General features: G+C 39.3%; 2 protein-coding genes across 2 annotated transcripts in view; one reads left to right on the plus strand and one right to left on the minus strand.

Moving 5' to 3' along the window:
• ARL13B (ARF like GTPase 13B) overlaps nt 1-27,051 on the plus strand; it is a 77,085-nt gene that overhangs the window by 13,594 nt on the left and 36,440 nt on the right. The window contains exons 2-3 of the mRNA XM_068976626.1: nt 5,280-5,350; nt 13,849-14,098. Coding sequence (XP_068832727.1) covers nt 5,280-5,350; nt 13,849-14,098 — 321 coding nt within the window. The remainder of the gene's footprint in view (nt 1-5,279; nt 5,351-13,848; nt 14,099-27,051) is intronic.
• STX19 (syntaxin 19) lies at nt 26,046-26,930 on the minus strand. The gene has a single exon (XM_068973400.1). It carries the CDS (start codon nt 26,928-26,930, stop codon nt 26,046-26,048), a length of 885 nt encoding a protein of 294 aa, XP_068829501.1.

Below are 27,051 nucleotides of genomic sequence, written 5' to 3' on the forward strand. Positions count from 1 at the left end.
TTAAGAACAATGTTTCGGAACGTATTAGTTCGTTTTAGTTTAGTAGCTCAGTGGTGTCCACTGTTTGCGATCCCACAGACAGCAGCACCAACTCCTGAAGCTTGCTCAGACTCATGTCCATCGAGTTGGTGATGCCATCTAACCGTCTCATCCTCTGCCGTCCGCTTCTCCTGCCTTCAGTCTTTCCCAGCACCAGGGTCTTTTCAAGTGAGTCATTTTTTTCCCATCAAATACCCAAAGTATTGGATCTTCAGCTTCAACATCAGTCCTTCCATTGAATATTCAGGACTGATTTCCTTTAGGATGGACTGGTTGGATCTCCTTGCAGTCCAAGGGACTCTCAAGAGTCTTTTCCAACACCGCAGTTCAAAAACATCAGTTCTTCTGCGCTCAGCTTTCTTTATAGTCCAACTGTCACATTCATACACGACAGGAAAAAACATAACTTTGACCACAAGGACCTTTGTTGGCAAAGTAATGTCTCTGCTTTTTAATATGCTGTCTAGGTTGGTCATAGCTTTTCTTCCGAGGAGCAAGTTTCTTTTAATTCCATGGCTAGAGTCACCATCTGCAGTGATTTTGGAGCCCAAGAAAATAAAGTCTGACACTGTTTCCACTATTTCCCCATCTATTTGCCATGAAGTGGTGAGACCAGATGTCATAATCTTAGCTTTCTGAACGTTGAGTTTTAAGCTGACTTTTTCACTCTTCTCCTTCACTTTCATCAAGAGGCTCTTTAGTTCTTTGCTTTCTGCTATAAGGGTGGTATCATGTGCATATCTGAGATTATTGATATTTTCCCCAACAATTGTGATTCCAGCTTGTGCTTCTTTCAGCCCAGCGTTTCTCATGATGTACTCTGCATATAAGTTAATTAAGCAGGATGACAATATACTGCCTTGACGTACTGCTTTCCCGATTTGGAACCAGTCTGTTTTTCCATGTCCAGTTCTAGCTGTTGCTTGTTGACCTGCATACAGATTTCTTAAGAGGCAGGTCAGGTGGTCTGGTGTTCCCATCTCTTTAAGAATTTTCCACAGTTTGTTGTGATCCACAAAGGTTTTAGTATAATCAGTGAAGCAGAAGTAGATGTTTTTCTGGAATTCTCTTGCTTTTTCCGTGATCCAACAGATGTTGGCCATTTGGCCTCTGGTTCCTCTGCCTTTTCTAAATCCAGCTTGAACATCTGGAAGTTCTCAGTTCACATACTGTTGAAGCCTGGTGTGGCATAACTCCTGTTGGAGGAGGTTGCCATTAGCTCCATTTCATTGCTGAGCAGACAACCCACAAATTGGAGAGCAATTATACCAAAGAAGTTGTCACACTGTTGTTAAAGTTCTAGGGCCCACAGTAGATTTCCCAACTTGGGGATCTGGCAAAAAGACTGAGAACTCTGGGGAATTTGACTTTGAAGACCAGTATGATTTGATTACAGAACTTGCACAGGACTGGGGAAACAGACTCTTGGAGGGCACAAACAAAACCTTGCGTACACCAGGACCCAGGAGAAAGGAGCAGTGACCACACAAGAGACTGAGCCAGACTTGCCTATGAGTGTCTAGGAGTCTCTGGCAGAGGTGTGGTGGGTCGACAGTGGCTGGCTGCAAGGTCAGGGGCACTGACTACAACAGTCTTGGGAGCTGTGGTGTGCTGGCATAAGTCCTTTTGAACGAGGTAGCCATTACTCCTACCATAGTTTGGCAGGCCAAACTACCAGGAGGGAACAAGGCCCCACCTTTCAGCAGAAAACTGGATTAAAGATTTACAGAATAAAGAAAACCAACAGAAAATGGGGATTTGTCCCCCAAAGTAATTGTTTTGGTTATGGTGATGTTTAAAACACTGTAGATCTTGGAATAAATAATTCAAGAGCAATTGAATTAACTTTAATATTATGGTCTAATTCATTATGTATTTAGTAACTTAAATTATCCAAATATTGTTTGTGCTATATCATCCATATTTTTGGGTAGCCATTTATTATTTTTGTTTAGGAAATTATTTTGTACTTTAATCTTATACTTTGATAGTAGTAAAATTATATTCTACGTATCTCAAAGCTTCCTTAAGAAGTAAACATATTTTTCAGTTAGTGATGCAGGTAAAACTTTCACGTGGATAGAAGCACCTAGACCTCACCTACTCCCTCAGCTCCATAAATTCATCGTCTGCTGCATGCCTCTGACATTTCCACTGACCCCATCTCTGGCTGACTGGGAATGGGGTATGAGAAGGCTGCTAACTGGCTTACCACTGACTCAAGTGTAGACACACTTTTGTTTATTCCTCATGGTGGATATAGGGATGGTTGAAGCATTTAGAAAAGACTTAGCCTCCTGGATAACAGAGGAAATTGACATGTTCACTTCAGTTCAGTCGCTTAGTTGTGTCCGACTCTTTGCGACCCCATGAACTGCAGCACACTAGGCCTCCCTGTCCATCACCAACTCCTGGAGTCCACCCAAACCCATGTCCATCGAGTTGATGATGCCATCCAACCATCTCATCCTCTGTTTTCCCCTTCTCCTCCTGCCCTCAATCGTTCCCAGCATCAGGGTCTTTTCTAATGACTCAGCTCTTTGCATCAGGTGGCCAAAGTATTGGAATTTCAGCTTCAACATCAGTCCTTCCAATAAACACCCAGGACTGATCTCTTTTAGGATGGACTGGTTGGATCTCCTTGCAGTCCAAGGGACTCTCAAGAGTCTTCTCCAACACCACAGTTCAAAAGCATCAATTCTTGGGCGCTCAGCTTTCTTTATAGTCCAACTCTCACATCCATACATAACCACTGGAAAAACCATAGCCTTGACTAGACGGACCTTTGTTGGCAAAGTAATGTCTCTGCTTTTTAATATGCTGTCTAGGTTGGTCATAAGTTTCCTTCCAAGGAGTAAGCGTCTTTTAATTTCATGGCTGCAATCACCATCTGCAGTGATTTTGAAGCCCAGAAAAACAAAGCCAGTCACTGTTTCCCTGTCTATCTGCCATGAAGTGATGGGACCAGATGCCATGATCTTAGTTTTCTGAATGTTGAGCTTTAGGCCAACTGTTTCACTCTCCTCTTTCACGTTCATCAAGAGGCTTTTTAGTTCTTCTTCACTTTCTGCCATAAGGATGGTGTCATCTGCATATGTGAGGTTATTGATATTTCTCCCGGCAATCTTGATTCCAGCTTGTACTTCCTCCAGCCCAGCGTTTCTCATGATGTACTCTGCATATAAGTTAAATAGGCAGGGTGACAATATACAGCCCTGACGTACTCCTTTTCCTATTTGCAACCAGTCTGTTGTTCCATGTCCAGTTCTTAACTGTTTACCTCCTGACCTGCATACAGATTTCTCAAGAGGCAGGTCAGGTGATCTGGTATGCCCATGTCTTTCAGAATTAATTGACATGAAGAGTTAATTTCACTCACAAAATCCACAGTCCTCACCATGGCTTGCCAGGCCCACCTGATCTGGCTTCTGAGGTGTTTCTAACCTCCTGTCTTTCTTCCCTATGCTGCTCTGACTGGGTTCTACCACACTGGCCTCCTTGCTGATTCTGGAACATTCTAACGTCAACACCTCCTGACACACGTACCATGCCCACCGCCTTCGTGCCTTGGCCCCCACTGTGCTGTCTTTCCTTCCTTCAAGACCTTGCTCAGACTTTACCTCCTTTCTCAGTGCGTCCTGCCCTGATCGCCCTGCATAAAGCTTCTGTCCACCTCCACCCCGACTCCTGCTCCCCTTTATCCCTCTCTATACTTTTTTCTGTAGTATTTAATCACCTCTAATTTAGGATATAACTTGTAATTTACTTATTCCTTACATTTATTATTTGTCTCCTGCAACGAAAGTATAAGTTAATAAGGGAAGAGTGTATCATTTTTTTGTTTTTCATTGTTGTTGTGGTTATTTTAATGAGCAGGTGTCTCAGTACCTAGAACACTGGTGTATGGTATACAGAAAATGTTTAGTAACTATTTGTTTAATAAAGTCTACCTCCAGGAAAGCCAGGCTTAGACAGATGGAAAACACCCTTCTTGCCATCTAAGTTCTGTTTTTCTAACCCTTCTTGGAATGATTGCCCGTGAAGAATGACTGTATTTGGCAGAAACCCTGCCTCCACTCCATGGAAATGTGGCCCAATGATACTGTGATTTTTCTTTCTATTCCCAAGTGTGTGGTGTTAATAAGTGGCCTCACCACTTGTTATACTAAGCAATAGTTAAGCCTGGAACAGAAGTGGGCTTTAGTGCTGGACTTAATCCCCAGGATACTAGGACCTGTGTGGTAGGTTTGTTCCTTTATAACCTGTTCCAGGTTTAAGAAGTTCCTAGAAGTTAGGTGCATTAGGTTCTGGTTCTGACTGTAACCAGGCTTCCTTGGTGGCTCAGAGGTTAAAGCGTCTGCCTGCGATGTGGGAGACCTGGGTTCGATCCCTGAGTTGGGAAGGTCCTCTGGAGAAGGAAATGGCAACCCACTCCAGTATTCTTGCCTGGAGAATCCCATAGATGGAGGAGCCTGGTGGGCTACAGTCTACGGGGTCGCAAAGAGTCAGACACGATTGAGCGACTTCACTTTCACTTTCTGACTGTAACCAATTCATTGTCTTAGCTTATGATTCTAGGCTTATGCTTCTTCAGTTTTAAAATTGAACTGGATTGTGTTTTTTTCGCTTACTCTGTGAAGTTTAGCTATATCATCAAAAAAATATTAAATTTTCTAATTTAGGAACCCTCTTTTAAAATACATTAGATCTTAGGTTAATAATCATGTTACTGTACTATAAGATTTGTATTTGGTAAGGTGCTACATATATAAAAGCAATTGAGTGTACTAGTAGTGTATAGAAGCTAACCTAATTCTTTTCTTACATAATTTCACTGGAAAAAACAAACTTTTGCTAATGGTTAGAATTCTATTAACTAGAAAATTGAATCTTTAGATGTGATAAATAACTCATGTTCTAGAATCCATCTCTCTCTCTCCCTTTCTCTCTTCTTCCGTTAATTTCTTCTCTACCCTTCAGGTTATCTACTGTACAGTTTCTGTTTTTTTGTGCTTAGAGAGCAAAAGGATGGCACTTTACAGGTATTTTTCAAGAATTTTGCTTTTTGAATATATATTTTGTTCATCATTGTACCCCTTAGCATTCAGCATATTGACTTGTACATAGTAGTTGCTTCTTAAGTATTGCTTGGATGAATGTATTTGCCTTTATTCCCCTCCCTCCCCCATATTTAATTCACTCAGAAGGTGATTTTTTTTTTAAATTTTTATTATTTTAAGAAAGGTGACTCTTGTGATGGTGGGACTTGATAATGCTGGTAAAACGGCGACAGCGAAGGGAATCCAAGGAGGTAAGCTGAAAAAAAATTATTATTGAATTATTCTGATTTATTTATTTAAATTTCTTTATTACGTATTCGTTGGGTAGAGATATTGTGTACTCTATTACTTTATATTCTTAGTGTACTTGTGTCTGATATGGTGAATAGACTGGCCTAATAGTACCAGCCTGTTCTGTTTCAGATTTGAATGAATGCAAAGATATGGAGGCTCCTTGAGATCTTTGATCAGCTAGGAGGAGTCATAGCTGTCTTCTAGCTAGTAGCAACAAAAAAATGTAAAAAGGACATGCCCCTGCTATTAAGGATGCATATCGTCTACATTGTTTTGGCCAGAATTTAGTTAAACAGCTACAACTCAGTGAAAGAAAGGAAGAAATACAGATAGCCAGGACAGCTCTCTTTGTATCTCTTGATTTTTTTTTTCCCAATATGATGTGTGTTTTACACTTATGTTAAAGATACATTGAAGGGTTTTATGTCATTTATGTTATATCTCATTGAATGTATTTATTTAGTCTTAATTTAATGCTTTGTAACTATAATATAGAAGTTGCTCTACTAGTGAGTTTGTTGTGTACCCAGAAGAGGAAGCATGAGCCATGCATCTTAAGGGTATGAATTGGGAAAAAACCTAACATATATTTGTTTCTGAAAATAAATGTTGCAACAAAGATATGCGTGACAAACAGGGAACTTTTACTTGGGAAGGTTTATGAAAGAAAATTGACACCTTGCAAAACTTGTTGTTGGAAAAAAATGTTTTGTCACCCCCAATTCTGTTTTATAATGTTAGATACAAACTATATGTTTCTTTTTTTTTGGCTGCACTTCATGATGTGTGGTATTTAGTTCCCCAACCAGGGATTGAACCTGTGCCCCCTACATTGAAAGTACAGGATCTTAAATGGTGGACCACTAGGGAAGTCCAACAAACTATATATTATTGTTTGAAGCAGTCTTCTAAAGGCTTTTTGTACCCCTCATGCAGTCACTTAGGTTATATCTTCAAACTGTCACCGTCTAAATCAGGGGCACTCAATATGTCAGCAAATTTGGAAAACTCAGTAGTGGCCACAGGACTGGAAAAGGTCAGTTTTCATTCCAGTCCCACAGAAAGGCAATGCCAAAGAATGCTCAAACTACCGCACAATTGCACTCATCTCACACGCTAGTAAAGTAATGCTCAAAATTCTCCAAGCCTGGCTTCAGCAATACATGAACCGTGAACTTCCAGATGTTTAAGCTGGTTTTAGAAAAGGCAGAGGAACCAGAGATCAAATTGCCAACATCTGCTGGATCATGGAAAAAGCAAGACAGTTCCAGAAAAACATCTATTTCTGCTTATGCTAAAGCCTTTGACTGTGTGGATCACAATAAACTATGGAAAATTCTGAAAGAGATGGGAATACCAGAGCACCTGACCTGCCTCTTGAGAAACCCGTATGCAGGTCAGGAAGTAACAATTAGAACTGGACATGGGACAACAGACTGGTTGCAAATAGGAAAAGGAGTGTGTCAAGGCTGTATATTGTCACCCTGCTTATTTAACTTCTATGCAGAGTACATCATAAGAAACGCTGGGCTGGAAGAATCACAAGCTGGAATCAAGATTGCAGGGAGAAATATCAGTAACTTCAGATGTGCAGATGACACCATCCTTATGGCAGAAAGTGAAGAACTAAAGAGCCTCTTGAAGAAAGTGAAAGAAGAGAGTGAAAAAGTTGGGTTAAAGCTCAACATTCAGAAAACTAAGATCATGGCATCCAGTCCCATCACTTCATGGCAAATAGATGGGAAAACAGTGGTAGACTTTATTTTTTTGGGCTCCAAAATCACTGCAGATGGTGATTACAGCCATGAAATTAAGAGACGCTTACTCCTTGGAAGGAAACTTATGACCAACGTAGACAGCATATTAAAAAGCAGAGACATTACTTTGTCAACAAAGGTCTGTCTAGTCAAGACTATGGTTTTTCCAGTAGTCATGTATCGATGTGAGAGTTGAACTATGAAGCAAGCTGAGCACAGAAGAATTGATGCTTTTGAACTGTGGTGTTGGAGAAGACTCTTGAGAGTCCCTTGGACTACAAGGAGATCCAACCCGTCCATCCTAAAAGAGATCAGTCCTGGGTGTTTATTGGAAGGACTGATGTTGAAGCTGAAATTCCAGTACTTTGGCCATCTGCTGCGAAGACCTGACTCTTTTGAGAAGACCCTGATGCTGGGAAAGATTGAGGGCAGGAGGAGAATGGGACGACAGAGGATGAGATGGTTAGATGGCGTCAGCAACTCAATGGAGATGAGTTTGGGTAAACTCTGGGAGTTGGTGATGGACAGGGAGGCCTGGCATGCTGCGATTCATGGAGTTGCAAAGAGTCGGACACGACTGAGCGACTGAACTGAACTGAATCTAAAAGTATTTTCCCTATCTTCATTTCATTCATTCATCTTCTCTTCTTCATGGCTGTTAAAGTGATTGCATTAATAGGATATAGGTTCGATTGTACTAAAAAGCCTAAAATAACAGTGGCTTAACAAAATAGAGATTTATTTCCCTCTCATGTAATAGCACAGGCAGAAGTAGTTTAGGGCTGGCATAGCAGCTGTATGGTATTAGGAACTCAAGGTCCTTTTCCTATTTGCTTTGCCATTCCTAGTATTTTCCTTGCCAACCTGGTCCAGGACCAACCTGGACTCAATACTACGTATGTACTTCAGCCAGAAGGAAGAAGTAAAAAGAATAAAAGGAGACTGTCCTCCTTTTTTTTTCAAAGCGTGTGACCCAGAAGCCACCATATCACTATAGTTCACAGGCTGTTGGCTGCAACCTGTGGTATTCTAGAGCTGGCTCCTACTTGCTCATATTGGCTCATAAAGTCAGTGAAAGCCAATTAGGTACCTCTTTGTCCAACTTTATGGTCAGGTGCCTCATACTGGTAATTTCAAAGTAGCCATAGTGGTAGTATTTACAGCATGAAAATTGACAAATACTATATATCAGAGTTCCACAGCCTCCAAAGTCAATTAAAGATTTAACAGTGATAGCTTATGGTGAACGGTGTCAGATTCTTCATCTCCGAAGAAGATTTAGCTTTGGGCTTGATCAGTCAAGAGCTTTTGTGTAGCAGAGTTTTATTAAAGTGTGAAAAAGGGACAGAGAAAGCTTCTGACATAGACATCAGAAGGGGTCAGAGAGTGCTCCCCTCACTAGTCTTTCAGTTCAGTTCAGTTCAGTCGCCCAGTCGTGTCCGACTCTTTGCGACTCAAACTCATGTCCATTGAGTCGGTGATGCCATCCAGCCATCTCATCCTTTGTCATCCCCTTCTCCTCCTGTCCCCAATCCCTCCCAGCATCAGGGCCTTTTCCAATGAGTCAGCTCTTCGCATGAGGTGGCCAAAGTATTGGAGTTTCAGCTTTAGCATCAGTCCTTCCAATGAACACCCAGGACTGATCAAGTCTTTAGCAAGGGAAGTATATACTTTTTACTTAATTATTACAACAAATCAAAAGAATGTCTCAAGGTTGTAAAATTTTACCAGACCCACTCCCACAAGTTACATTTGAGGATAACAGGATTAGAATTTAATAATAGAAAGATCCTACCAGACCCACTGGGGATGGAATTCCAGTTGAGCTATTTCAAATCCTGAAAGATGATGCTGTGAAAGTGCTGCACTCAATATGCCAGCAAATTTGGAAAACTCAGCAGTGGCCATCGGACTGGAAAAGGTCAGTTTTTATTCCAATCCTAAAGAAAGACAATGCCAAAAAATGCTCAAACTACCGCACAGTTGCACTCATCTCACACGCTAGTAAAGTAATGCTCAAAATTCTCCAAGCCAGGCTTTAGCAATACGTAAACCGTGAACTTCCAGATGTTCAAGTTGGTTTTAAAAAAGGCAGAGGAACCAGAGATCAGATTACCAACATCCGCTGGAACATCTAAAAAGCAAGAGAGTTCCAGAAAAACATCTATTTCTGCTTATGCTAAAGCCTTTGACTGTGTGGATCACAATAAACTGTGGAAAATTCTGAAAGAGATGAGAATACCAGACCACCTGACCTGCCTCTTGAGAAATCTGTATGCAGGTCAGGAAGCAACAGTTAGAACTGGACATGGAACAACAGACTGGTTCCAAATTGAGAAAGCAATATTTCAAGGCTGTATATTGTCACCCTGCTTATTTAACTTTAATGCAGAGTACATCATGCAAAATGCCAGGCTGGAAGAAGCCCAAGCTGGAAACAAGATTGCCAGGAGAAATATCAATAACCTCAGATATGCAGATGACACCACCCTTATGGCAGAAAGTGAAGAAGAGCTAAAGAGCATCTTGATGGAAGTCAAAGAGGAGAGTGAAAAAGTTGGCTTAAAGCTCAATGTTCAGAAAACTAAGATCATGGCACCCAGTCTCATTACTTCATGGTAAATAGATGGGGAAACAATGGCGACAGTGAGAGACTGTATTTTTTTGGGCTTCATAATCACTGCAGATGGTGACTGCAGCCATGAAATTAAAAGATGCTTGCTCCTTGGAAGAAAAGTTATGACCAACCTAGACAGCATATTAAAAAGCAGAGACATTACTTTACCCACAAAGGTCCATCTGGTCAAAGCTATGGGTTTTCCAGTAGTCATATATGGATGTGAGAGTGGACCATAAAGAAAGCTGAGCACCAAAGAATTGATGCTTTTGAACTGTGGTGTTGGAGAAGACTCTTGAGAGTCCCTTGGACTGCAAGGAGATCTAACCAGTCAATCCTAAAGGAAGTCAGTCCTGAATATTCATTGGAAGGACTGATGCTGAAGCTGAAACTTGGGCAACTGATGTGAAGAACTAACTCTTTGGAAAAGACCCTTATCCTGGGAAAGATTGAAGGCAGAATGAGAGGGGACAACAGAGGATGAGATGGTTGGATGGCCTCACTGACTTGATGGACATGAGTTGGAGTAGGTTCCAGGAGTTGGTGATGGACAGGGACGCCTGGCCTACTGTAGTACATGGGGTCACAAAGAGTCAGACACAACTGAGCAACTGAACTGAACTGAAACCTAATTACCTCCCAAAGACCCCACCTCCTTATACCGTCACCATTGCGAATTAGGGTTTCAGCAGATGAATTTGGCTAGGACATAACCGTGTAGTTTATTACACCTTTACACTGTCCCCTCCAGACTTATTCACAGACCATGTAGGTTCTTATATTATTTCCATTAATATTATGTCTCTCTGAAGTGTACTGGATATTCTTTGAGGGTAGCAACCCTATTTTATTTATCTTTACATTTTAATACCTAACAAGGTTCTGGTACTGAGTAGGTTATTCTGAATATGTTATTTTTCTTATTTCTTCCTCAGGACAGTTGACTTATTTTCGCTGATAATTTTAGGGGAGAGGGGGAGTACCTTTCAATTTGTACTTAAAGATAGCTGTCGGTTTTAACTGTGAAACCAATTCTGGTCTGGACTAGATCTACATTTTTATTTTTATTTTATTTATTTATTTATTTATTTATTTTAGTTCCACATTTTAAAATGTCTAGTATAATTCTGTTTTTGGAATATATGTCTGCTTATATTGTTTCTAAACTTGCTTTTTTCTCCCTCTAGATAAGGCAGGTCTTTTAAAACTGTGACTTGCAGTTGTCTTTATTAACTTTCTAGGGAGCTGTCTAAACTGTAATAAGATGCTTGCTGAGAGGCAGTGGCACATTGCAAGTCTGTTTCTCAGTCATACCTAAGCCTAAAAGCAAATGCCGTTCAAATTTATTTTTGTAGTAGCAAATGTTTTGCTGAATGTGGGAATGATAATACCCTCTAAACCAGTTTTGTTCAGTAGAGCTGTTTGCAGTAATGGACATGTTCTACATTGGCTTTGTTCAGTGGGGTGGGCCACTAGTCACATGTGACTCTTGAGCACTTTAAATGCAGCTAGTACAACTGAGGAACTGAACTTTTGATATGTTTGATTTAACTTTGAAATTCTAATGTAGTTTATGGTCACTGTATTGACTTTATAAACAAAGTTCAGGGGAGTAATATTTGTTGTGAATTCCATGATGAATGATGTGGGGAAGGAAATGGCAACCCACTCCAGTATTCTTGCCTGAGACATCTCACGGACAGTGGAGCCCTGGTGGGCTGTAGGCAGTGGGGTCACAAAGAGTTGGATACAACTTAGCAACTAAACGATAGCAACCACAGTGGTGAGTGAATGGAGGAGACAGACGTGAAGTCTGAACTCTTCTCTGTAACCACTGAGTCACTTGCATCTGTTAATTGCTCATGCATTCTCTCTTGCCCTGCTTCTATTTTTGTTTTGTTTTCCTGCCTCTCTAAAAAATGACTGTCACTCTCATTTTCAGTAAGTTCCAGATACTTTTACAAAGATGAATCTCAATAATGGACTACTTTAGTCATCTCATGGCTTAGAGGGTAAAAAGTCTGCCTCAGTGCAGGAAACCCAGGTTCGATCCCTGCATTGGGAAGATTCCCTGGAGAAGGAAATGGCAACCCACTCCGGTACTCTTGCCTGGAAAATCCCATGGATGGAGGAGCCTGCTAGGCTACAGTCCATGGGGTCGCAAAGAGTTGGACATGACTGAGCGACTTCTCTTTCCTTTTTCCTTTTTAGTCATCTCAATTATATTATTAGTCTGCTGAAATGCCTGTGGCTCCCAGTTCTGTCTTCAGAACCCTCTTCAGTGTACATTCAGTATTAAAGATCTGCTCCAACTACAGTGTTCAGCTTGTTTGTATGTTTTGCCTTTTCCATTTCCGTTACTTAGATCACTGACCTGACTGTTTAAATTCAACCTAGCTTTAAGGTCGGACACGACTGAAGTGACTTAGCAGCAGCAGCAGCAGCAGCTTTAAGGTCTAGGTTTCAGCTCCTAGTTCAAGGCTTGACCCTTAGTGATCTTTTTAATCCCTTGTTGTCATTACCATTCCTTGGCAGTTATAATTGTATGTATCCTGTACTTCTTTGTGCTGTCATATGCAGACGTACAAAGCAATTCAATTATAATTTATGAAAATATCCTGTATTCTTTTCTTGTAGAAAAAAATAAAATCTCTTTACATTTGTAAGCTGTCCTTGAAAGTTTCTTTATTCCAATTATAGCTTTTATTTGGTTAATTAAAAAAGAATGGTCCCATACTCTTTATTGTTGTCAGTTGCTAAGTTGTGTCTAACTCTTTGTGACTCCATCAACTGCAGCATGCCAGGCTTCCCTGTCCTTCACTGTCTCCCATAGTTTGCTCAAACTCATGTCCATTGAGTCAGTGATGCCCTCCAACTATCTCATCCTCTGTTGCTCCCTTCTCCTCCTGCCCTCAATCTTTTCTAGCATCAGGATGCTCTCCCCTGAGTTGGCTCTTTGCATCAGGTGGCCAAGGCTTCTGCTTCAGCATCAGTCCTCCCAATGAATGTTCAGGGTTGATTTCCTTTAGGATGGACTGGTCTGGTCTCCTTGCAGTCCAAGGGGCTCAAGAGTCTTCTCCAACACTGCAGTTCCAAAGCATCAGTTCTTTGGTGCTCAGCTTTCTTTATGGTCCAACTCTCACCTCCATATATGAATAATGTAAAAATCATAGCTTTGACTATATGGACCTTTGTGGTCAAAGTGATGTCTGCTTTTTAATATGATGTCTAAGTTTGTCATGGACAGAGGAGCCTGGCGAGTTACAGTCCATGGGATTGCAAAGAGTCAGACATGACTGAAGTGACTTAACACACAAATACTAGGTTTGTCATAGCTTTCCTTCCAGGGAGCAAGCATCTTAATTTTGTGGCTGCAGTGACCATCTGCAGTGATTTTGGAGCCCAACAAAATAAAGTTTGTCACTGTTTCCGTTGTTTTCCCATCTAGTTGCCGTGAAGTGATGGGACCGGATGCCATGATTTTAGTTTTTTGAATGTTGAGTTTCAAGCCAGCTTTTTCATACTCCTCTCACTTTCATCCAGAGGCTCTTTGGTTTCTCTTTGCTTTCTGCCGTGCTCTTCATAGCTTCTCCCATTGTTTGGTTGTTTTAAACTATTCTCTAAATGTTTAGTTTTTCTTTATAACGGTGCGTGGGTTGTAATAGTCCCTGGGGATGGCCGTGGTGTTGAAAGTTGAAATTTTTATTGTCTGTAACTTGGAGAATCTGTAGCCTTAAAGGCAAAGGTTCATTTGTTTATTTATTCTACAAATACTTATTAAGTACCTGTTATATTGTAGGTGTTATTTTAGGACCTGGGGTTATAGCAGTGAAAACAAACAAGCAAACAAAAAGCCCTGTCTGCAAGGAGTGTAAATTCTAGTTGGATATTGTATAGTATCTACCTTTCCTCCAAACCAGTTTGCTTAGATGTAATGCTTATTATGTAAACAAATAATAAACATTCTATTTAGTACTAATATATGATGAATAATACACTTATGCCATTTAAGTTGTGAAGTTAAATTAATGTTACTAATTTGAAGTCTCAAGATTCTTTTTCTTTATATCATTTGAAACAGAATATCCTGAAGATGTAGCCCCTACTGTTGGATTTTCCAAAATTGACCTTAGACAAGGAAAGTTTGAAGTCACCATCTTTGACTTGGGAGGTGGAAAAAGAATTCGAGGAATCTGGAAGAATTACTATGCTGAGTCCTATGGGGTAATATTTGTTGTGGATTCAAGTGATGAAGAAAGAATGGAGGAAACAAAAGAGACAATGTCAGAAGTGCTGAGACACCCTAGGATATCTGGAAAGCCTATATTGGTGTAAGTAATGTTGGTGTTGGGCTTCCATGGTGGCTCAGACAGTAAAGAATCCACCTGCAGTTGGGGGAAACCTGGGTGTGATCCCTGGGTTGGGAAGATCCCATGGAGGAGGGCATGGCAATCCACTCCAGTATTCTCGCCTGGAGAATCCCCATGGACAGGGGAGCCTGGTTGGGTCCATGTGGTTGCAAAGAGTCGACACGACTGAGCGACTGAGCTTGCGCGCGATGTTGGTTATTGTAAACAAAGAAGCAGCAGCATTAGTCATTAAAGAAATCTCCCTAAGTTACAAAACACTGAAAAAGTGTTGTCACACTCTCACATAATCAAATGTATGTAATTTACTGGGAGTTGTTAATATACCAAGGCTTTGTTATAATGCTGTCTGTAGGGATTAAGGGCAGAGGCTATGTAAAGAAAATATCTTATAATTAGATCGTCTGGATTTTCAAATGTGAACTCTTTGTTTTATTTGATAATTTACTCTTGTCAGATTTTGCAGATGGTCTGTTAATGAGGTTCTAAAATGTTTTTCAACTTATTTTCCTCTTTTAGTAACGTTTAGGTTTTGCCTCTTTTTTTTTCCTTGAGTATTCTTGTTTGAAACTTACTTAGGTGGTTCATTTTTCTAAGGCCACATTGATTTCTCAGTTTTTACTTTTGTATTTCCAATCTGAGCATGTGATCTGTGTTGTTATCAGCGTGCGATCTGTGTTGTTATCAACTTAGTCATAGGCTTAGCATCATTTTCTTCAGCTGCTTAAACATTAAAAAGTTAAACAACAAAGCCTTTTTGCACTGTCTGCCCTCATAGCATTTCTGGAGAGTAAACACAAGGTGGTGCTATGACTTTGAGACATAGTCAAGTGAAAAGTAGTTGAAATTGCTCTTAAAATTGAGTAGGTGCTATGTGTTCTCTTGCCTTCTTGTCCTTTTCTCTCGTTCTCTTGCAATTCATGACTAATAATTGAATAAGAAAAAACAAAAAACTAAGCAACCTATCAACATGGTTAAATGGTAAAGTGTAAGCAAACTGTCTCTGTGGTCCTCAGTAATAAGTGAACATTTTTAAATGAGGCAGTCTGAAAACTCTGATTACAAAAAATAAACTGTTATTGTAACATTTATTGTTAAGCTTATACTATTTAATTTTTATACTTCTAACTAATTAGAGAAGTTATTTGATATAATTAATTATTTTATTGAATCTGAAAGAAACTTTAATAGACATGTATACAAAGAGTAAACTTTGTTGAACCCCATAGGCTAAATTAGTCTCTACAAATGTTGAAGCAGAGAACCAGTGACTTATAAACAGTACTAACAAATGATGTTCATTTGTAAAATAATTGAGTGTGCTTTTTAACCCAGTAGTCATTTATTTATTCTTTTTTTTCATGTATTCTTTCATGCCTTCATTCACTCATACAAGTAGTAATTCAGCAAATATTTGTTGCATCCACTATACACTAGGCATTGTTCTGGTATAGGGATCCATTTAGTTATAGGGATACATTTGAGAACAGCAACAGTAAAACTCCATGTGTGATCTCAGGAGCTTACATTCTAGGAGGTGAGACACATAATAAATGTAATAAATAAATTGTATTGTACATTAGGTGTAGTATATTGAGAACAAAATAAGTAAAAGAAGATCAGGAATCCTGTAGTGGTGGTGGTGACGGGCATGTTACTCTTAAAATAATCATAGAAGGTCTTATTGAGAAGATGACACTGGAAGTGAGAGTCAGTCATGCAGATGTCTGTGACAAAGCCCGAGGCAGAGCCATGCAATTGGTAAATGTCTGCAGTGTTTACTGTATGGTTTGATAACTGTCCACAAGATACCTGCTTTGAGCTCTGTCACTTCTCTTAGCTAGTGAATTTGCAGAATTGGAAAAAAGGAAACAATTCACAACTAGAATGATTGCTCACAATTACAATTTAACTGTCAGTGAGATCTCACAAAGACATGAGAATTAATTATAGATCATATAATAGGTTTATGAAACATAAAATGGTTCACCATCTGAACGATTTTTCTTAAGGGAGTTTTACAACTGTAGAATTTTTGTTAATTAGGCTAAAGTTTTGAGAAGTGTGTGCTTCAAAATTGCGCACAGTTTACCAGAAAGTACATATTCTTAGTAAATTTAGAAGATGTAAGAAAGAATGAGGATAAAAAATGATTGGCCTATCATGCAAAGCCAACCGCTGCTATCATTTTTATGAGTTTCCTGTGCATATTTTTGTAAAACATGTAATGTATGTAGTATTCATATAATATATACAATTTTCTATCCCACCCTTTTTTCTGTTTATAAATCCCTCTTTAATATCCACTTGTCTCATATTTGAAGGTTCTCCTGTTTACCTGTTTTGTCTCTGACCTACAATGTTCGTCTTACTGATGTTAACTGTTTTAATATTTGAGTCTCTTGACTCCTCTCTATTCCGTTTGAGGTTAACTCCTTTCAACCTTTGTTCACTTCTCCCTTGTGTTACTGATTACTCTCCAGACCAGTCTCCCTGCTAGCATCTTGCCTGTTCTCTAAGCTCTCCTCTACACTGAAGGCAGGAGCCCAAGCCCTTTTATTTGATATTTTTCAAATCACAGAACTGGTACATGCTTTCATAAGTGAAACAGTGCAAGAATAAAGTACTTAAGAGCTCCTTTTTAAATGCAGATTTGATCATTTTACTTTTCCCTGGAGTCCACGTTACATTCATAGCTCCTTGCAGATAGGAAAGTCTGTGTTTTATCATTGAGATAAATTACTCTAGCATAATAACTCAGATAATAACTCTAGCATATAATAGATATGGCATTGAAAAGTAAGAGGAAAGGGTCGTAAGTGGCTAGTAAGTGGAAAGGGCCTCCAGTAGAGCCCTACTAAAGTCCATGCTCTGGGCTGGCGGGTATGGAGATGGAGGAAAGGCTACCCAATTAAGAGGCTGGCTACAGTGCTCCTTGTTGCACACAGCTGCTTCCTTCCTGCCATGGACATCTGGACTTCTTAGCTGAAAAATCCAGTTATGACATCTAATGTCTTCTGCTTGCCACTTTTCTGAGCCTCAACTAGTGGATTTAGGATCTGCAAAGCTTCTCAGAACTCAGTTCAACCCCTTGATTATTTTTTCTTCCCATCCTCTATGAGCAGAGAACAACAGACCTGTAGGAAGAAACAACAGACCTGTAAGAAGATTCAGTCCTTCGACAGAAGGAAATAAACCGGACGAATTATCAGTAAAAACAAGGTTACAGATTGGTAGAGCAGGATTCATTCATGCTATGAGAAGCAGAGTAGATGACAGTGACAGCAGGTCCTGGACACTTCTCCAGCTCTGCCTGACTGGATTCTGCATACTGGTCTGACAGCGTGTGTTGTTGCACATAAAGTCTCAGTCACGTGTCATTTCATGTCACAGACTTGAGGGTTCTCGGGAAAGGTCAGAATCACAGATCACTAGGCTTCTGTGCTTTATTAGCTTGGAAGTTCTGTTTGGCAGTTACGTAGTATTTACTTCTTAATCAGCATAATATTCTAGTCAGATCGCTGAAATAAGTGATGAAAAGTTGAAAAAACATGGGTTTAGGGAGAAAATTGAGCACCTAGAACCTGGGATTCTAAGAGCTATTGTGAATTTATGACCCTGGCAAGTCACTTTGCTTCTTTGGGCTTAGTGGTTAAATGCTGTGCTGTGCTTAGTCACTCTGTTGTGTCCAACTCTTTGTGACCTCATACACTGTAGCCCACCAGGCTCCTCTCTCCATGAAGATTCTCCAGGCAAGAATACTGTAGTGGGTTCTCATGCCCTCCTCCACGGAATCTTAACCCAGGGATAGAACCCAGGTCTCTTGCATTGCAGGTGGATTCTTTACCAGCTGAGCTACCGGGGAAGCCCTAATGTTTAAATACCTCTTCCTTAATAAAAGTATCTGTAAAATATTGTATTCAGCTGTATATTATAATGTGAACCATAGTATAGTCTATGTGAAGAATCCATTTTGGTAAAAAGGTAGAAGTGATTTGTATTTCTTCTAAAGAAATTAAAAACAGATTTGATGTAAATATCTGCTCTAAGATATTAACTGTTACCGTGTTATCATGTTATGTTGTTTATTTACCTAGAATAGAAAGCTTCTTTTCTCTCATATCTACTATTATAGAGATTAATTTGAACCTACACTCTGATTGGGTTTCCTTTGTGGCTCATCAGTAAAGAATCTGCCTGCCAATGCAGGAGACTTGAGTTCAATCCCTGGGTTGGGAAGATCCCTCAGAGAAGGAAATGGCAGCCCACGACAGTATTCTTGATTAGGAAATCCCATAGAGAAGCCTGGGGAGCTACAGTCCGTGGGGTCGCAAAGAGTCAGACACAACTTAGGGACTAAACAAAAACAATGTACTCAAATTAACTAAGGTTTGAAATATATTATCTACCCTCACTTTCCCCTCCACATACACATGCTTACTTTAACCATTTATAACTTAATTATTTTGTTAAAAGCCTAATGCTACATAGTCAGATAAAGAAAACCTTTCCAAGAGAAAAAGTAAACAACTTTTGCAGTTGTATAAGTAGCACTGAAATCAGCAGTAATTTCAAAATTTAAGCTCAACATCCACCATAGAAGTTTTCTGTCAATAAAACAAGGCACTGTTTGTTGATTCCTTGCGACTGAGCTGGCAGATATTTTAAACATCTTAAGTTGCAATTTTCAGCAACCCAAGGTTACACTAATGTTATAAGAAGATGCATGTTCTTTCTGTATCTCTTCTTTCTAATATAGTCTTAAATGTTGCCCTTAGAGCGAATGTAAATTACCCTTCGCTTTTTGTGGTTGAATCTCCTAATACTGCCAACTGAAATAACTCTGGAGATCCACTGCCTAAAATTTCCTCCCAGAATAATAACAACTCTTACCTGTGTTAGCACACTTGAACTCTTGGAATGGTGCCACTTTCTCCTTATGTACTGTCTGCTTTCCTGTGGAGTTACATGACCTAACTTAACTTTTAGTCAAACCTCATAAATTATATACTTCATACCAAAAGTGTTAAATGTATAGGAGATTCACTCAGGGAAGAAAACATAATATCTCTTTTATAATCTGATTAGATGTTATGAACATTTCAGGGAAAAAGAATATTTTGACCTAGAGGTCTTTGTACCACGGATGGCTACCCAGATCCTCTGTAATCACGTACACAGTTCTGAGTGCTTGTGCATTTTTCTTGAGAGCAGATTCTAGCTCTCTTCAAATTGCTAAAGGATTTCATGACCAAAGAGGTTAAAAAAAAATGGCAGTGAGTTTTTATATTAGGAGAAACAATAACCAGGATTTTATCAGTTTTTGATAAGGGGATTTTTCAGCTTCTATATACCTACTTGACTCAGCTTTCTTCTAGACAGTATTATGGAAAACTGTTAGTTTGAGTGATATTTTTTTCTTGTAAGTGCCCAAGAGAAGTTAATTAGGTTGTGGGCTATCCTAACACTGTCCTTAGAATTTAAGTCAAATGTACTTTTACAGAGTTACAGCTTTCAGTGAGAAATAGGAGAACCTGGGTCCTTTGTCAAATTCTGGAAACCCTCAAGTATGGGAGTGGGGACAACCTATATCATTTAATCACTTGATCTTTAGTTGTAGTGGTGAGTCCCTTAATTTACTGTCTGAAACCTCTACTCACTTTATAGGGCCCATTGGCTTAAGATTTCTTTTCTTTCAGTGGAAACTTAACCAAGCTGTCATCTTCATCAACCTTATTTAGTTACACGGTAGACTTACCTCTGCATTACCTTGCTGAGGGCCACCTTTTGTCTCTTACGGCATCCAGCTTCACTAGTAGCTGTAGTTTACAGTAAAGGTTCTTAGCTGGTTGACTTCTCAGTAATTTATGCTCCAAGAACCGGTAGACGTTCCTATCCTTTCCCTCCCCTGTCCCAACACACTCTATTATAAAACAAAACAACGAAGAAAAACCTGTTGACTGTGTTGTTGAGCAGCAAGGTGTTTTCTAGGAATCACCTGTATCAGCATCAGACCAAGCTACATATTTTTTAGAGTGGGGCCAAGGATGCTTCCATTTTTGCCACAAGTTCTCCAGGTCTCTCTGATGCACAACAGAAATTGGGATCTACTGGTATAGGGGAAAGCATGGGCTCTGGAGTCAGCCAGGCCTTGAGTAATCATCTTGAGCTTCTATGTTTCCACTTGTAAATAAGGATTTTAATATTTATATCACATGAATTCTGAAATAATGTATTTAAAGCATCTAGTGCAGTTCTCTATTAGTGTTCTGTGCATGTGATTGTGGAATTGAATAGTTGCTGTTGATTGCTGATATGTGGTGCCCAGGTAGATTGAATTAAGAGAGCCAGTTTTAAAGTATCTTGTGTGATTTCAGGCTACCTGAAGCTTTTGATTTATAGAAACTGACATGGCTTAGTAAGAATGAGTCCAAGTGCTCAAAGTAGTTTTCACTATTTTTGTTATTGCATACTTTCTGAGCCAGTAGCTTCCTAATATTATGCTTCTAATGCTTAAGAATTCTTTCTTTTAAGGTAATTTTAAGGAAAAAGATGGCTACTTTTAATACATGTTGTGTGTGAATAAACAATATATTCAGCAGCTAATTAGTTAAATGTTGTTTTTGTTGCTTAATAGGATGCTTTTGAAGTATAACAATGAAATTGTATGTGGTATATCAGCTCAGTTCTGTTCAGTTGCTCAGTCATGTCTGACTCTTTGCGATCCATGAACTGGAGCACGCCAGACCTCCCTGTCCATCACCAGCTCCCAGAGTTTACACAAACTCATGTCCATTGAGTCCGTGATGCAATCCAGCCATCTCATACTCTGTTGTCCCCTTCTCCTCCTGCCCTCAATCTTTCCCAGCCTCAGGGTCTTTTCAAATGAGTCATCTCTTCGCATAAGGTGTGTGGTATATACACAATATACTGGACTTTCAATTTCAACATCAGTCCTTCCAATGAACACCCAGGACTGATCTCCTTTAGGATGGACTGATTGGATCTCCTTGCAGTCCAAGGGACTCTCAAGAGTCTTCTCCAACACCACAGTTTAAAAGTATCAATTCTTCCAAGCTCAGCTTTCTTTACAGTCCAACTCTCACATCCATACATGACTATTGGAAAAACCATAGTCTTGACTAGATGGACCTTTGTTGGAAAAGTAATGTCTCTGCTTTTTAATATGCTGTCTAGATTGGTCATAAATTTGCTTCCAAGAAGCAAATGTCTTTTAATTTCATGGCTGCAGTCACCATCTGCAGTGATTTTTGGAGCCCCCCAAAAATAAAGTCAGCCACTGTTTCCACTGTTTTCCCCATCTATTTCCCATGAAGTGATGGGACCAGATGCCATGATCTTCGTTTTCTGAATGTTGAGCTTTAAGCCAACTTTTTCACTCCTCTTTCACTTTCATCAAGAGGCTCTTTAGTTCTTCACTTTCTGCCATAAGGGTGGTGTCATCTGCATATCTGAGGTTATTTATATTTCTCCTGGCAATCTTGATTCCAGCTTGTGCTTCTTCCAGCCCAGCATTTCTCATGATGTACTCTGCATAGAAGTTAAATAAGCAGGGTGACAATATACAGCCTTGACGGACTCCTTTTACTCTTTGGAACCAGTCTGTTGTTCCCTGTCCAGTTCTAACTGTTGCTTCCTGACATGCATACAGGTTTCTCAAGAGGCAGGTCAGGTGGTCTGCTAGTCCCATCTCTTTCAGAATTTTCCACAGCTTATTGTGATCCACACAGTCAAAGGCTTTGGCATAGTCAATAAAGCAGACATAGATGTTTTTCTGGAACTCTCTTGCTTTTTCAGTGATCCAGCGGATGTTGGCAATTTGATCTCTGGTTCCTCTGCCTTTTCTAAAACCAGCTTGAACATCTGGAAGTTCACGGCTCACATATTGCTGAAGCCTGTGATATATGTGATATATCACTGTCCTGTGAATCTTTCTGTGGTTGTCTTGTATTAAAAGGAGTATGTTGATATATAAATATTACTGTAGAAAATTGCTATTTTCTGAAACCATCTGTATATAATTATGCTAATGAATAATAAATAGTACTTGATTTTCTTAGTTTTCATAATAAACAGTTTAGGAACAATTACAAACAAGTATCAGTAAGGCACTACATAAAAGGATATAGCACAGCTTTAGAAGGGACAGAAGAAAAACTCACCACCTGATTAGCTGGGGAGTTTATCATTAAATTTATCTTTTTTTTTTTTTTTTTTTTTTACCATCTGAGCCACCAGGGAAGCCCTAAATTTATCTTTTTTATATGTTCCTTAAACATTTGACGGAGAAGGCGATGGCACCCCACTCCAGTACTCTTGCCTGGAAAATCCCATGGACAGAGGAGCCTGGTAGGCTGCAAGTCCATGGGGTTGCTAAGAGTCAGATACGACTGAGCGACTTTCCTTTCACTTTTCACTTTCATGCATTGGAGAAGGAAATGGCAACCCACTCCAGTGTTCTTGCCTGGAGAATCCCAGGGACGGGGGAGCCTGGTGGGCTGCCGTCTCTGTGGTCACACAGAGTTGGACACGACTGAAGCGACTTAGCAGCAGCAGCAGCAGCAAAGTATAAAACTCTTCAATTTTTTTATATTTTATAAATTGAAATTATTTTATAGTGTTGTTGCTGCTAAATCGCTCAGTCATGTCCGATTCTTTGCGCCCCCATGGACGGCAGCCTACCAGGCTCTTCCGTCCATGGAGTTTTCCAGGCAAGAGTACTGGAGTGGGGTGCCATTGGCCTCTCCATTTTATAGTGTTAGGATATACATATACATACACATACATACTGATATTTCTCCTCTTCCTTAATTCCATGGGGCTTTTAGTATATAATTTTGCCCCATGGTTTTCTAAGGAAATAAAAACTATCATATAAGAACTGTCTCATTTTTCCCACCACCAAGTTTGCTCAGTTATCTGCTTTTATTCCTAACCTTACCTTCCTTCCTATAATATAGAAGATGTGTTGCTACTCCTATCTAAGGTTAGCTTCTCCATTTTTGCTCTAGATCCCACCCCTTTCTACTATTGTATGTTATCCCTTCCCTTTCTTATACTGAGTTTCTCTCCCTGGACTGTTTCCGTCAGCAGAGTGTGCTCTGGTGTTTTGTGGTATATTGTGGAATTTTTTGATTCTATGTCTCTGTCTGTTTTCTCATTTTTATAGGATTCTATTCAAAATTCTGGAAAGAATTGCCTGTAGTAAATCTGTACATTTTTATATCACATTCCTTCCTCAGCATACTGCATTTGTGCTTCTTTCCCTACAGTTCCTTGAAACTGCTCTTGTTGGAGTCAACAAATTATCTCTATGTTGCCAAATCCATTGTTACTTTGTTGTTCTTATTTTACCTAAAATTGACTATTTCCTCAACTTTGGTTTTTTTTTTTAAGCTTTTTATTTTATTTCCTCAACTTTGTTTTTCCTTTTTTTAAAAAAATTAAAACTCTTTATTTTGTATTGCGGTGTAGCTGATTAACAATGTTGTGATAGTTTCAGGTGAACAGCGAAAGGATTCAGCCATACGTACACCTGTATCCATTCTTCCCCAGGGTTTGCCTGGTGGCTCAGATGGTAAAGAATCCACCTGCCATGCAGGAGACCCGGGTTTGATCCTAGGTCAGGAAGATCCCCTGGAGGAGGGCATGGCTACCCACTTCAGTATTTTTGCCTGGAAAATCTCCACGGACAGGGGAGCCTGGTTGGCTATAGTCCATAGGGTCTCAAAGAGTCGGACACAAATGAGCAACTAACACTACAACTATTCTCTCCCAAACTCACCTCCATCCAGGCTGCCACATAACATTGAGCAGAAGTACATGTACTATAACTTTGTTTTTCTTTAAATACTTTTGCATTACAGCATTCTTTTCTTGGTTTTCCTCCTACTTCTTTGATGGTCTCTTCTTAGTCTCCTTCATAAACTCCTCTTCTCCTTTAAATATAAATTTTAGAATACTTAAGGCTCTTTTCTGGCCTTCCAGTTTTTTACATCTAGATACTTTTGAGACCTTATTTTACTTACTCAGATGACCCAAATCTATAGCTTTGACATCTCCCAAAAGTTCCTCCTGATGTAACTAGTATCTTAGAAGCCTTCACTTAAGACATTTTATGGTCATTTCAGACTCTCTTGGCCAAGATAGAATTTCTTGATTTCTTCCTCACCCATAGTTTTGAAACCTTCATCTCTGTCTTTTCTGATTATAAATGGTATTATAATCCAGTCAGATTGGATAATAGCTGTTAAATCTATCACATTTTAGTCTGATTTTTCCCCATCACTGCAACATGGTATATGGTAATTAAGAACTGTTTCCTGGAATCATATTGCTTAGGTTCAAATCCCAGTTCTCTGTACAGTTTCTATGGCCCAAGTTAGGTTACTTAACTGTGCTTCAGTGTTCTTATTAGTAAAATTGTAAAATCATTAGAACAATGCTGGGACATAGCAAGCTTGTTGTTTATCAGTCTTGAGTATTAGTATTGCTGATTCCACCATCACCACCAGCCCTCCCATCCTAGCCCAAACCTCCATCATTTCTTAACTGGGACTGTTGCATTAGCCTGTTAATTGTTTTTTATACGTATGTGCTAGCCCTCTATTCACCTGCCCTAAATTCCATTCTAACCCATTCTCCTACAGTAGACAGGATGATTTTTCTCGAACATAAATTCCATAACATTATTCCCAGGCCAGAAACAGCCCGAGGGCTTTGCACTCGTTACACTTGCTGGAAACTTCCGACTTGCAGAGCTTTACGTCTAGCTCCTGCTGACCTTTCTTAACCTCATGTCTTACCTCACTGCTCTTTCCCCACTGATGACAGCTGTATGCTCATTCTTCTTTGAATGGAGTAAGTTATAGTCTCCTCAGGGTCTTTGTACTGTTTGTTTCGTGTGCCTAGAGTAATGTTTCCCTTGTCTTCACCACGCAGATCTTCACTTACGTTACCTTTTAGAGAGCCCTATACTGACCACCCAGTCAAAAGAAGCCGCTCTGACAGTCTGTCTTATCATCCTTACTTTAAATCTCTGCCCAGAGCTTTACATTGTCTAATTATTTGTATTTGTTATATCCCTTCTCCACTAGAATGTTAGTTCCAAAACTCTATCCCCACGTTAGTTCAGAGTGTATCCCTAGTCCCTAGTCTACTGCCTGACTTCACAATGAAGTGATGGAGAAACTTCCAGGAATAATACAGTTATCTTTATTTTTTAATTTATTTGCCAGTTTTCTTAATCTGTAATACAGTGTCCTGAATGGATCCAAGGGCAGGAAAACAGTCCCTTCACTTAGCTTTTTAGGCCTTAAGCTAGAATCAGCTCCTAGTTACCAACTAGACTCTTCATTGAGTACATATTAATAGTTGGGTTTTCCTAGGATTTGTTCACCACTGAGTTAACTGACCTCTCTGAACATAAAAGGTTTTATACAGCTTCCAGTTTGATTTTGCTTCAATATAGCACTCCTTGAAGTCTTGTTTTATACAATTCTTAACTACCAAAATGCTCTTAAAGGAACCTGAAGGATTAAGTAGTTTTCATTTATTGACATTTATCTTGTTTAGGTATTGAAAGTTACAAAAAATATGTGATAGAGCTTGTTATCTGTCTAGAAACTTAAGATGATTCATCTCATTTTTAATAGTTAACCCATGAGTTTGAAGCTAATATACTATATTTAGTTTAATAATCGAAGACTTGTTTTATGTTACTAGCTTGAGAAATTTCTATCATTCTAGTAGTTAAGAATGAAAGGGGAAAATTCTAACTTAGTAGTGATGAAAGGTTATGAGTGACTCTATGAAATGAAGAAGAGTGATATGAGACAGTAAATTATAGGACATCCTTCATTGCACTGGAAAAATTTCTAAAATAGCTTCTTTATTTTGAGTCACAGCATGGACAACACCAACAACACAATATCTTGCAAGGATTTCTTTTTTTGTATTTTACAGCTAGTCCAAATTTTTCTTTAGTAGTGTTAACATACTCTTTTGTGCCATTCACTATCATTTCGATACTGTTGACACTTTCTCCCTGTTCCTCTACCAAAAGAGATATCTGAATGAAAAGATCCCTTAAATCCTTTATTTGGTTTTCCAGATTAACCAGTTCTTTGTGTCTCTGCTCTATCTCTGAGAGTTGTGCTTTAGTGATACTGATTTCTGTGAGTAAGCTTTCATTAAAAACTTCCCATTTTCCTTGATGAAGCATATCATTTACTTCTTCTTCAGGTAGGTCTTTTCCAGCAACTTCAAGCTGACGGAAAATAAATGTCCTGCACTTCTCTTGTTTTGCTGCTATTGTGTCATTGTATGTAAACATAGTTTGCTGAAAATGCCGGAACATTGCAGCATGCTGAAATTTAAGTATCCTTGTGACCACTGATGATGGACCACTTTCATCCTCTGACTTTTTAACTTCTTTTACTAAATCATCCAAACCTCTGTTAATGTGTTCTGCTTGGATTTTTATCTCTTTTGCAATGCTAGACTCTTTCTTAAGTAGACTAAACCTTCTCATTGAAGCCACCAGACTTTTCTGTTGCTGCCCAAATTTTTGAACATTATCTGTCAAATTGTTAATACTCTCCTGTAGTTTTTGTATCTCATGTAGGTGTCTCTCAGCTACAGGCTCTCTTTCATAAATAACAGCTTGCTGCAGAAACACCCCTTGTTCCTCTGCTTCTGTAGTCAACACATCCTTGTCTTTAGAGAGCTCAGTTTCCTTTGTTCGTTGCTTCAGTTCTTGAAGTCGGTCTTTCATCTTCTCTTTTCTCCTAAAAGCAAAAATGATGGAGTTGAACAAAGAAAAAAATTGGTGTTTTCCCCCAGTAGGAGTTGGTTTCACATAGCTACATCTATCTCACAGGAAAAACCCTCATGGT

This window comes from Capricornis sumatraensis, chromosome 1 (assembly GCF_032405125.1).
Source record: "Capricornis sumatraensis isolate serow.1 chromosome 1, serow.2, whole genome shotgun sequence".
In the NCBI taxonomy this organism is placed as follows: Eukaryota; Metazoa; Chordata; class Mammalia; order Artiodactyla; family Bovidae; genus Capricornis; species Capricornis sumatraensis.

Coding starts and splice junctions, on each gene's coding strand:
- STX19 (XM_068973400.1), bottom strand. CDS start 26,930: ATGAAAGACCGACTTCAAGAACTGAAGCAACGAACAAAGGAAACTGAG.